We start from the raw sequence: 13,735 nt of genomic DNA on the forward strand, positions 1-13,735 counted from the left end.
ATAGGCCTGGTCTAGTAGAACAGCCATAATTGGAACCTAAACACCTTGATGCCAACACTGTTATTCCTATTATATCACATTGAATAAATGCTACTAGTTTATAAAAACTGAGATTTCTTAGAGAGCCATACAGAATCTGTATTAAAGGAGAATATATCATCTAGTGGTCACGGTAGATTGCAAAAATGACCACAACTCTTCACCTCTCTGTTTACGCAGGTCCTTTGCAACTAACTGTGCAATTCCTTCCATCAAAAAGTAGAGTCTATTTCTCCACCTCTGAATATGTGCTGGCCTGTGACTTGCTTTGGCTAACAGACTAAGGCAAAAGTAACTTTGTGGCAGTTCCAAGCATAGGTCTCAAGTGTCCGAGCACCTTTCTGCTCTCTTTGGGAACTCATCCACTCCCTCATGAGTGAGCCCTGGCTAGGTGGCTAGCTGATGAGAGGCATGTGGCCCTTTAACTCCATCACCCTAGATAGGAACTAGCTGTCTAACAAAGAGTCATAGAGGAGAATGAATCTGTGAGGAACATTCCCCAGCATTCCACTGTGATACCACCAAAGGACAAGAAAGTTATCTGCTTCCCTTTGAAGTCATTGATCTGGTTCTCAGAAAAAGAGACCGATTGAGATCCCTTGGAAATATGCATGTCAAAAGATGGCCAGACCAAATATTTAACTTAGTGGTGAAATGGAGAACTTGCGCAGTAAAACCAAAAGTAATCTGGTCACAGAAGAATTTTACTTTATGTTTTAGAAGTCTGAGCCTTTTGATTCCCTGGCCAGCCTAGATTCCAATTCCCTACTATCTGAGGGAAATCATAGTTCATTGTGTGTCAGCTGGTCAGTAGAAGACACATAGTGATACTTCTAGCTCCTTAAGGCTAAAAAAAGACAATATACCACTAATGAATGGAAAGAAAAGAAGTCATTATGGAAAAAATCTTTAGGGGATTGTGAGGTTTGGATGGTATGTGAGAAAATGGTGGTGCCCCAGATGAACTGGAACCGTCTTGTGGGCTGAGAGAAAGAGGACTCATAGTTACAGGTCAACTTGCGGACAGTGCTAGGGAGTGCACTGTGTCAAATACGGGTCTCAACTACCCACTGAGACAAACTGAATGTGGCCCATTTTTGTCTCATTGTTTTTGGTTTAGACAAATATGATATATTTTTATTCATATTTTTTTTTGCTTTATTGATTTTTTCAGTGGGCAGACTTATTTTTGCTTCATTGTTTTCAATACTGATTAAATCACGTTTGCCTTATGTGTCCAAGGTAAATGGAGTGATTTTTGCACTTGGATCAGCTCTTTAAAAACACATGCCCTTTTTTGTGATAGGGAGCTTTTGAAGAATGGACTACTTAGATGAAAACAGGCAAACGATTTTGTTACTGTTGTGTTTGGGGCATTTTTTGTCACTGTTGCTGTAGTTTAGGGTCAGGTCCTATTTTATGTTACTTATTTTGCCCTTGGGAGTATTAAAAAAAGTATATAAAATAAGCCAAGAGAAAAATATAGCAAACACAGCTGTGCACAATAAAGAGAAGATGGAGTAGCGTAAGGGATATGTGTGAACTTCACGGAGGGGTTAAGTAAAATCCCCTGAATATATAAATGGAGAAAGCAGATGAGAAAGTCAATTTATTTTCAAAATCAATGAAGGGATACAATGATACTTGTATCTTCTCCTTGCTTAAAAATAAAATACTTATATTCTTTGTAGAATTCTGGAAATTAATGAAATAAATTTATACTTATAAGTACCTACAAGGTACAGTCAAATGATTTTAGATGATTTTCTTTCTTTTTTTAAAATTTTAACATCTGGGCACAAATAGTTATTTTCCTAACTGCATGTCTGTATACATTTAGACTATGAGTGGATTTTTTCCTTCAGAAAACAAAAATTCCTTATACTAGATGGAATCCCATATGTTGTAGCCATCTTTGCACACATTTTCAAAATAGTCAGTGTTAGTATATATACACAAGAACAACCAGAAGTCAACAAATAGATTTCAATATCATTCAGGAAAGGAATGGAAAACATAAAAAGAATAAAATCCATTTTTATCTCTTCTCAGTGATGAGCAAAAGTATACATTCAAGCAATTCTCATTGTCACATTTTGAAACATCTTTCTCTATGACCTTCTGTGCTAGAGGATTTCTTCTCTATCATCGATGTTAAAGTGAAATGCGACAGTAGAATTCATCAGTGGAATAGAAGGGTCAACTCTAGACAAGGGCATTCCAGATGACTGATTTAACAAGGGACAAATCCTGCTGATTTCTTTGGGTCTTTGTGGTTAAGGAAGGCTTTATTTATTTCAGAGAAGCTGCATTACACATGGTGGCTCTTGCTTTCAATAGCTCTTTCCAGCAGCAGCGTATGCTAATATCAAGAGCCAACCCTGCCCAATCTGAGAGCATCCTGAGTCGCACATGGGTGGTGCAGACTTGAATAGTTATTTTAAGATTTATATCCCTTTCACTAAGATGATGACGGCATGAGACTTTTATTTTTTTAATTTTTGGCAGAGGTGAGGAAAGTAATGCAAATGAGAATTTTTTCTGTGTTGGTTATATTAAGAATGGGATGCATGAGAGGCATGCAAATTTAAAACTCAGAGAGACAACTAGCCATAGGCCTAGAGCCCATGATGGAGATCTGAAGATGTGATAATATATTTGAAAGTCATTTACAGGCATGTAGAGGTTGAAATCATAGACGTTGATATGTAAGTTGAAGGGCCAGATTAAAGAGGGCTAATCATCAAAAGAAATAGAAAACAAATCAGAGAAGCAGAATCTTGGGAATCAAAGGAAAAGATGATTTTAAGAAAAGTGCAAACAATAAAATAATTAGCACACTGGAAAACCATTAGTCATAAAAAGCAATCATAAATTAATTTTACTTTCATCTTTCACTGATCCTTTAAATATATCATATGGGGCTAATTCCCCTGTCTGCCACCTGGATATAAAGTGAGTCAACTGTATGGCGTTTCTGGTCCTTCTTAGGTAACAGAAAGTCCTACAGCTATTTTAAGTTGCAAAGCATGGGTTCAACAAGAAGAACCAAACTGGAGGCATCAGATTTCCTGGTTTTAAAATATATTACAAAGCTATTGTAATCAAAACGGTATGGTACTGGCATTAAAAACAGACACACAGACGAATGGAACAGAATAGAGAGCCCAGAAACAAATCCATGCATATCAGTCAACTGATCTTCAAAAAGGGTATCAGGAACACACAATGAGGAAAGGATGGTCTCTTCAATAAATGGTGCTGGCAAAACTAAATATTCACATGCAGAAGAATAAAATTGGACCCTAAATCATCATATACAAAAATCAACTCAAAGTGGATTAAAAACTTAAAGTTAATATCAGAGTCTAAAACTACAAGAAGAAAACATAGGGAAAAAGCTTCTTGACATTGGTCTGGGCAATGATTTTGTGGTTATGACACCAAAGCTCAGGCAAAAAAGCAAAAAGAGATGAACTAAAAAGCTTTTGCACAGCAAACGAAGTAACCAACAGAGTGAAAAAAGACAACCTACAGAATGGGAGAAAATATTTGCAAACCATCTATCTGATGGGGGTTAATATCCAAAATATATAAGAAACTCATACAACTCAATAGCAAAAAAAAACCCCTAATTTAAAAAAAATGAGCAAAGGATATTTATAGACATTTCTCCAAAGAAGACATGCAAATGGCCAACAGGTACATTAAAAGGTGCTCAACATCATTAATCATCAGGGAAATGCAAATCAAACCACAATGAGATATCACCTCACACCTGTTACAATGGCTCTTATCAAAAAGCTAGGTGTTGGTGAGGATGTGGAGAAAAGGGAAGCCCTGTACACTACTGGTGGGAATGTAAGTTGGTACAGTCACTATGGAAAACAGTATGAAAGTTCCTTAAGAAACTAAAAATAGGACTATCATATGATTCCAGCAATCCCACTTCTGGGTATATATCCAAAGGAAATAAAATCAGGATCGTGAAGAGATATCTGCACCCCTATGTTCACTACAGCATTATTCACAACAGCCAAGATAGGGAAACAACATAAATGCCCGTAAATGGATAAAGAAAATATGGCGTGTGTGTGTACTTCCTTACTTGACTCAATATAATTATCAGTCACCTAATATGTAAAGATATACAATTGTATTTATATGACACTTGTCATAAGTCTTTTTGCTTTGAACTCACACTTATTCTGGATTTTTTATGCTATAGAAGCTGCCAGCTTTTCAAACTTTGGCTCTATCTCCTAGACTACAGCCCACACTCATCCCTTTTATTTTACTGAGTTCTGCTTTCCTAATTTTAACCTTGGCACCTTCTAATAATGTATTTGTTGTTGTGGTGGTGGTGGTGGTGGTGGTGATGATGAGGATGTATTTTATACCTACATTTCTGGCTCTTCCTATTTATTCCTCATCAATTCAGGTTAACATTTCAAGCCAGCTTTTAACCCAGGGAGTCTGATTCCCACGTTAGCCAGTCCAACTGCAGGGTGATAGGTGATAGAACACTATTCGTAAGCAATTCTTGGTCCTGGATTAGACTGGGGTGGGTAGATAAATGAGGGAGAAACAGAATGGGGTGAAGATCAGCCTGAGTTTACAAACACTGAAGGGTAGGAGAAGCCATGTAATGAAGGGAATCAGGTTTCACTTAAAGCAAGTGAAGTGAAAAAGCCAAGACGATTAGACATCTTTTGGTCATTAAGTAGGGGTTTTGGTGACAACACTGGCAAGAATAACAAGGGAGCTCAGTAGAGGGGAAATGGGTAAGTGACTGCTGGCACAAAATGTCATAGATAGGCAAGAGTATTCCAAGGACAGCTGAGTGGGGAAGATATTTTTCTCTTGGTAATTAAGTGTTGTCAGAAAGACTATGGAAGAGATAGGAAATCTAAAGACAGAGGCTGCCAGTAGTGAAACAAACCAACCCTGGAGTTCCAACTGGGAAATTTGTGAGATGGTCTTTCAACAAAAAGTATGTAGAGGGGGTGGTAGGTGCAATAACTGGCCCTGATTTTACTATCAAGATCCTGGTAATACTTTTTATTTAACATCTACTGTACCATGTGTTTTCTATACTCATTCAGAGCAATTTCATATTTGTACAGAAGAGTGGTAATGCTCTCAGACTAACCAAGATGATATTCCAATGGTAACAGAAGTGGAGCAGCATGGATTTGAAATATAAGATATGTAATAAGAACATAAAGTTGTTTTAATAAATATTTTAAATATTATATTAAAGTTTTTTAATCAAATTGAATTTTAGTAGAAAGCCAAATGAACTAGCTTGAGTTCTTTTTCAATAATTTACCCCGTCACACTGTCCACACTCTAAGCAGGCTGTTAATGAAGAGTGTAACAGCCAAAAGGCAGGCAGCAGGGTGACGATGAGTTGAAAAGATCATCTCAAACCCTTGAGCACTTAGCCTTTATATTTATAAACACACACAGACACATACTGAGAAACAGATTTGGCTGGTGTGTGCAGACACAACACTAGTTTCTTGGGGATAGGAACGTCAAAGAATTCATGGATACAGTCCCAACCCTAGACAGATTTATTACCTGACCAGACCAAGAAAACACACATGGAATTGGCATTCCAGCACACCTTCAAAAGTACAGCAATGAACACATCTGCATGAAAGCAAATGCCCACAGATACACAGGAAGTAAGAAGTAGAACATTAAAGACAGTGTAACTTTGAAAAGTGGTTAATTTACTTTCAGAGGGTACTTTACACACTGGGAAAAAAAAAATCTTATCACTGAATTCAAAGATATGTTTCTCATCTGCCAGTCTTTAAACCTAAATTAGAAAGGCAAAAGGAATATAAATGAATGCAGTAATAAATTCAGGGTCCATGTAGAACAAAGTATATACACACATACGATACCTATCTTAGCCTGTGTATGTGCTTGTGTATTTACTTTTATGGATATTTCTTTACCTGTCTTTCTCCACAACCAAATTTTAAGTTCTTTACAGAAAAAGGATTTTATCTTATTAAATATTCCCAGGCCCTAATACTGGACACATTTATCAATGTACAGCAACCCATACATTGGAACTCTAGGAGATATGCAAAGATTACTATTATGTTTAATAAATGCAGACATCAATGCATAAAAGAATATATCCACAGACTAAGGGGGACAGAAAATACTCCTTTTTACAGAAGATACTGCCAAAAAAATCACTGTTAAAAAAAAAAAAGGAATTACAAATATAATTTAGTAAAAACATTTAATTATTAATTCTTATAAATACTTACCTTCCAGCTAGAGGATCAAATCCAAAGTAAAGGTCTTTACAATGGTCACAACTTTGCCCGGCAATGGAATCATCTCGGCAAACACACTGACCAGTCCAGCTATTACAGATGTGATTAACTGCACCAGTCTTGTGGCATGAACATGGCAGGCAGCCAGTGGCATTGCCTGGAGAAATATAAAAACCTGGAAATGAAGCAATGAAAAGTTTTTATTATACTTTCTACCCAGTCTTTTCCTTAAAAAATAACATTTTGATTACATTGAAAAACAGAACGCTCTAACACGGCACTATCTAAGTCCCTGTACAAACGTGGCTGTAGCCGTTCTTTATCAGTATGTCAATTATGGCCAAAGAAAAGCTGAGTAAATAATTGACGTTGTAACTGGGTGTCTTCCTGGCACCTACGATTCAGTGTATGTAAAACCTATTTCATGATCTTTCCACTAAAGACTGGTCCCTCCTCTAATCATCTCTGTTTCAGCAAATAGCACCACCATCTATTGCTTCAGTTGCTTCAGCTGGAACTCTGAGACATCTTTGGTAGGATAGCCTGATAAAATACAGGATGCCCAGTTAAATTTGAATTTCTGATAACCAATGATTATTTTAGTAAAATTATGTCCCATGTGATATTTGCTCGTATTAAAAAATTATCATTTGAAATTCAAATTTAATTGAGCATCCTATATTTTGCTAAAACTGGCAACTCTTGAGTCCTTCACTTCCCTGTGCCCCTACATATAGCAAATTACCAAGTCCTATGAATACTGCCTTCTAAGAATTTTAAATCTTCTACTCTCCATCCCCACTGCCACCTCCCTGGTTAAAGTCACTACCAAGTTTTCTATAGTTAACACTATGTACCAGAGGCTATGATAAAAGCTTTATATTCACTGTCTCATTTAGTTCTCACTGTTAGCAATGTTAATAATTCAGGCCTTATTATGTCTATTACATAAATTAGACAACTGAAAGTTAGGAAGGTTAACAAACTTTCCTAAAATGATAGAGTTGACAAATAGCAGATTCAAACCCAGGCATCTCAACCACAGAGGCTGTCTCACCCCCTAGCATCCCTCTTGTCCTCCTCCAATCTATTCTTCATAGTGTAGCTGGAACCATCTTTTTCAGAGTGTATATTGAACACCTCATTCCTCTGTTTAAAATTACTTCATAACTTCCTATTCCCTTTAGGAAAAAAATAAATCCTAGCACAGCTTCCAACCCTCCAGTAAGGTCCTGCCTATCTCCCTAGCTTCATTTCACAGCTCATCCCATCTGCCCCAGTCATACTTCATTCTGTTCTTGATGCCTAAATGCTTTTCATGGGCAGTTCTGTCTGCTGAAATGATGTGGACCCACCTTTTCTGCTTAGCTCACTCTATGCATATCAGGTCTTGTGACTCTTCCTCCAGTAACCTATTCTGGGCTAGTTCAGGTATGCCTGTTAGTTTCACAGCATTCTATTTCCTATAGAGTGCTGAGGAAAATTACAATTAATCTCAGTTCCACCAGACTGTAACCACCCTGAAGGCAGGAACCTCATCTGATTAATTCATCATTGTCTACCCAGCATCCAATACAGTGCTTGCCACAAAGGAGGCACTCGAACACTGGAATTCACAAAACTGCACCAAATTATGAGGTAGGCATTGATCCCAACAAGTACTATATTTAAAAAAACAAAACCAGAATTTAGATTAATTATAAAATCTGTATTTTTTCTTATAGAAAAAGAAGGGAAATAAAATATGATTCAAAAATATCTTCCAGTGACTTAAAATTTCTTGGACCCAGAAGGTGGAAATCAACAGTTATAAAATTAGAAACGCATTGGACATTTGGATGATGAAGCAGTCATATGAGGGAGAAATGGTTCTGGGTGTTGTGTGATATGTGTGTTTGTGCACGTACGTGTATATACACATACATACGCATATTCACATATATACACACACAAGCGTGTGCATAATGTTACAAGGAATTTTCTTGAAACAATGAATGAAGCTCTGGCGAATGAAAATAAGTGGTACAGTTGTCAGGATCACTGACTTACATTTATAAAATATCAGTGATATGAAAGAGAGAAAAAGCGTGAGCACAAAGGGAAGCACTCTGTGGTATCTGTTCTTTAGGGGAGAAACCAAAAGTAATTGGAACACTGTAAAATTCATCTGAGGCTTTAGTTGAGAACAAGGCATTCTTTCACAGCTATCAACAATTAATTTGTTATTCTTCTCCTAGGCCCTGCATATTCTCGCTTAAAAAGTTTCAGGAGAGAGTTCCGGGAAGATGGCGGAAGAGTAAGACGCGGAGATCACCTTCCTCTCCACAGATACACCAGAAATACATCTACGCGTGGAACAACTCCTACGGAGCACCTACTGAACGCTGGCAGAAGACCTCAGACCTCCCAAAAGGCAAGGAACCCCCCACGTACCTGGTTAGGGCAAAAGAAAAAACTAAACAGAGACAAAAGAATAGGGACGGGTCCTGCACCAGCGGGAGAGAGCTGTGAAGGAGGAAAAGTGTCCACACACTAGGAGCCCCTTCGCGGGTGGAGACTTCGGGAGGCGGAGTGGGGGAGCTTGGGAGCCGCGGAGGAGAGCACAGCAACAGGGGTGCGGAGGGCAAAGCGGAGAGATTCCAGCGCAGAGGATCGGGCCGACCGGCACTCACCAGCCGAGAGGCTTGTCTGCTCGCCCGCCGGGGCCGGCGGGTCTGGGAGCTGAGGCTCCGGCTTTTGTCGGAGCGGGAGAGGACTGAGGTTGGCGGCGTGAACACAGCCTGCAGGGCGTTGGTGCGCCGCGGCTGGCCGGGAGAGAGTCTGGGGAGGGGTCTGGACCTGCCGAAGAGGCAAGAGACTTTTACGTCCCTCTTTGTTTCCTGGTGCACGAGGAGGGGGGATTGGGAACGCTGCTTGGGAGAGCTCCGGAGACGGGCGCGAGCCGCGGCTAAGAGTGCGGAGCCCAGAGACGGACATGGGACGCTAAGGCCGCTGCTGCCGCCGCCAGGAGGCCTGTGTGCGAGCGCAGGTCACTAGCCACACGCCCTTCCGGGGAGCCTGTGCAGCCCGCCGCTGCCGGGGTCCCGGGATCCGGGGACGGCTCCCCCGGGAGAGCGCACGGCGCGCCTCAGGCTGCAGCGTCACGCCGGCCTCTGCCGCTGCAGGCCCGCCCTGCAATCCGTGACCCTCCCTACCCCCCGGCCTGGGTGAGCCAGAGCCTCCGAATCAGCGGCTCCTTTAACCCCGTCCTGTCTGAGCAAAGAACAGACGCCCTCCGGTGACCTACACGCACAGGCGGGGCCAAATCCAAAGCTGAGCCCCTGGGAGCTGTGAGAACAAAGAAGAGAAAGGGAAATCTCTTCCAGCAGCCTCAGAAGCAGCGGATTAAAGCTCCACAATCAACTTGATATACCCTGCATCTGTGGAATACCTGAATAGACAACGAATCATCCCAAATTAAGGAGCCCTGTGGATGAAAGGCTCTTGGTGCTGCAGCCAGGACTCAGTGCTGTGCCTCTGAGGTGGGAGAGCCAACTTCAGGACACTGGTCCACAAGAGGCCTCCCAGCTGCACATAATATCAAACAGCAAAAATCTCCGAAAAATCTCCGCCAGCACCCAGCTTCACTCAACGACCAGCAAGCTACAGTGCTGGACATCCTATGCCAAACAACTAGCAAGACAGGAACACAACCCCACCCATTAGCAGAGAGGCTGCCCAAAATCATAATAAGTCTACAGACACCCCAAAACACACCACCAGACGTGGACCTGCCCACCAGAAAGACAAGATCCAGCCTCATACACCAGAACACAGGCACTAGTACCCTCCACCAGGAAGCCTACACAACCCACTGAACCAACCTTAGCCACTGGGGACAGACTCAAAAAACAACAGGAACTACGAACCTTCAGCCTGCAAAAAAAAAAAAAAAAAAAAGGAGACCCCAAACACAGTAAGATAAGCAAAATGAGAAGACAGAAAAACACACAGCAGATGAAGGAGCAAGATAAAAACCCACCAGACCTAACAAATGAAGAGGAAATAGGCAGTCTACCTGAAAAAGAATTCAGAATAATGATAGTAAGGTTGATCCGAAATCTTGGAGATAGAATGGACAATAGAATGGACAAATTGCAAGAATCAGTTAACAAGGACCTAGAAGAACTAAAGATGAAACAAGCAACGATGAACAACACAATAATGAAATTAAAAGTACTCTAGATGGGATCAACAGCAGAATAACTGAGGCAGAAGAACGGATAAGTGACCTGGAAGATAAAATAGTGGAAATAACTACTGCAGAGCAGAATAAAGAAAAAAGAATGAAAAGAACTGAGGACAGTCTCAGAGACCTCTGGGACAACATTAAACGCACTAACATTCGAATTATAGGGGTTCCAGAAGAAGAAGAGAAAAAGAAAGGGACTGAGAAAATATTTGAAGAGATTATAGTTGAAAACTTCCCTAATATGGGAAAGGAAATAGTTAATCAAGTCCAGGAAGCACAGAGAGTCCCATACAGGATAAATCCAAGGAGAAATACGCCAAGACACATATTAATCAAACTGTCAAAAATTAAATACAAAGAAAACATATTAAAAGCAGCAAGGGAAAAACAACAAATAACACACAAGGGAATCCCCATAAGGTTAACAGCTGATCTTTCAGCAGAAACTCTGCAAGCCAGAAGGGAGTGGCAGGACATATTGAAAGTGTTGAAGGAGAAAAACCTGCAACCAAGATTACTCTACCCAGCAAGGATCTCATTCAGATTTGATGGAGAAATTAAAACCTTTACAGACAAGCAAAAGCTGAGAGAGTTCAGCACCACCAAACCAGCTCTACAGCAACTGCTAAAGGAACTTCTCTAGGCAAGAAACACAAAAGAAGGAAAGGACCTACAATAACAAACCCAAAACAATGAAGAAAATGGGAATAGGAACACACATATCGATAATTACCTTAAATGTAAATGGACTAAATGCTCCCACCAAAAGACACAGATTGGCTGAATGGATACAAAAACAAGACCCATATATTTGCTGTCTACAAGAGACCCACTTCAGACCTAGAGACACATACAGACTGAAAGTAAGGGGATGGAAAAAGGTATTTCATGCAAGTGGAAACCAAAAGAAAGCTGGAGTAGCAATTCTCATATCAGACAAAATAGACTTTAAAACAAAGACTATTAGAAGAGACAAAGAAGGACACTACATAATGATCAAGGGATCAATCCAAGAGGAAGATATAACAATTGTAAATATTTATGCACCCAACATAGGTGCACCTCAATACATAAGGCAAATACTGACAACCATAAAAGGGGAAATCGACAGTAACACATTCATAGTAGGGGACTTTAACACCCCACTTTCACCAATGGACAGATCATCCAAAATGAAAATAAATAAGGAAACACAAGCTTTAAATGATACATTAAACGAGATGGAGTTAATTGATATTTATAGGACATTCCATCCAAAAACAACAGAATACACATTTTTTTCAAGTGCTCATGGAACATTCTCCAGGATAGATCATATCTTGGGTCACAAATCAAGCCTTGGTAAATTTAAGAAAATTGAAATTGTATCAAGTATCTTTTCTGACCACAACGCCATGAGACTAGATATCAATTACAGGAAAAGATTTGTAAAAAATACAAACACATGGAGGCTAAACAATACACTACTTAATAATGAAGATATCACTGAAGAAATCAAAGAGGAAATCAAAAAATACCTAGAAACAAATGACAATGGAGACACAACGACCCAAAACCTGTGGGATGCAGCAAAAGCAGTTCTAAGGGGGAAGTTTATAGCAATACAAGCCCACCTTAAGAAGCAGGAAGCATCTCGAATAAACAACCTAACCTTGCACCTCAAGCAATTAGAGAAAGAAGAACAAAAAAACCCCAAAGCTAGCAGAAGGAAAGAAATCATAAAAATCAGATCAGAAATAAATGAAAAAGAAATGAAGGAAACAATAGCAAAGATCAATAAAACTAAAAGCTGGTTCTTTGAGAAGATAAACAAAATAGATAAACCACTAGCCAGACTCATCAAGAAAAAAAGGGAGAAGACCCAAATCAATAGAATTAGAAATGAAAAAGGAGAGGTAACAACTGACACTGCAGAAATAAAAGAGATCATGAGAGATTACTACAAGCAACTCTATGCCAATAAAAAGGACAATCTGGAAGAAATGGACAAATTCTTAGAGAGGCACAACCTGCCAAGACTGAACCAGGAAGAAATAGAAAATATGAACAGACCAATCACAAGCACTGAAATTGAAACTGTGATTAAAAATCTTCCAACAAAGAAAAGCCCAGGACCAGATGGCTTCACAGGCGAATTCTATCAAACATTTAGAGAAGAGCTAACACCTATCCTTCTCAAACTCTTCCAAAATATAGCAGAGGGAGGAACACTCCCTAACTCCTTCTACGAGGCCACCATCACCTTGATACCAAAACCAGACAAGGATGTCACAAAGAAAGAAAACTACAGGCCAATATCACTGATGAACATAGATGCAAAAATCCTCAACAAAATACTAGCAAACAGAATCCAACAGCACATTAAAAAGATCATACACCATGATCAAATGGGGTTTATTCCAGGAATGCAAGGATTCTTCAATATACGCAAATCTATCAATGTGATAAACCATATTAACAAACTGAAGGAGAAAAACCATATGATCATCTCAATAGATGCAGAGAAAGCTTTTGACAAAATTCAACACCCATTTATGATAAAAACCCTGCAGAAAGTAGGCATAGAGGGAACTTTCCTCAACTTAATAAAGGCCATATATGACAAGCCCACAGCAAACATCATCCTCAATGGTGAAAAACTGAAAGCATTTCCACTAAGATCAGGAACAAGACAAGGTTGCCCACTCTCACCACTCTTATTCAACATAGTTTTGGAAGTTTTAGCCACAGCAATCAGAGAAGAAAAGGAAATAAAAGGAATCCAAATCGGAAAAGAAGAAGTAAAGCTGTCACTGTTTGCAGATGACATGATCCTATACATAGAGAACCCTAAAGATGCTACCAGAAAACTACTAGAGCTAATCAATGAATTTGGTAAAGTGGCAGGATACAAAATTAATGCACAGAAATCTCTGGCATTCCTATATACTAATGATGAAAAATCTGAAAGTGAAATCAAGAAAACACTCCCATTTACCATTGCAACAAAAAGAATAAAATATCTAGGAATAAACCTACCTAAGGAGACAAAAGATCTGTATGCAGAAAATTATAAGACACTGATGAAAGAAATTAAAGATGATACAAATAGATGGAGAGATATACCATGTTCTTGGATTGGAAGAATCAACATTGTGAAAATGACTCTACTACCGAAAGC

The 13,735-nt window shown here is 39.4% G+C and overlaps 1 protein-coding gene across 1 annotated transcript in view; it reads right to left on the reverse strand.

The window, feature by feature from the left end:
• Positions 1-13,735, reverse strand: part of USH2A (usherin) — a gene marked incomplete at both ends in the record, with an annotated part of 783,425 nt that overhangs the window by 601,079 nt on the left and 168,611 nt on the right. Inside the window, one exon of the mRNA XM_082834448.1 lies at positions 6,336-6,519. Within this exon, the coding sequence (XP_082690574.1) occupies positions 6,336-6,519 (184 nt within the window). The remainder of the gene's footprint in view (positions 1-6,335; positions 6,520-13,735) is intronic.

The sequence above is a fragment of the Leucopleurus acutus genome (assembly GCF_964270905.1).
Source record: "Leucopleurus acutus genome assembly, chromosome: 2".
NCBI lineage: Eukaryota > Metazoa > Chordata > Mammalia > Artiodactyla > Delphinidae > Leucopleurus > Leucopleurus acutus.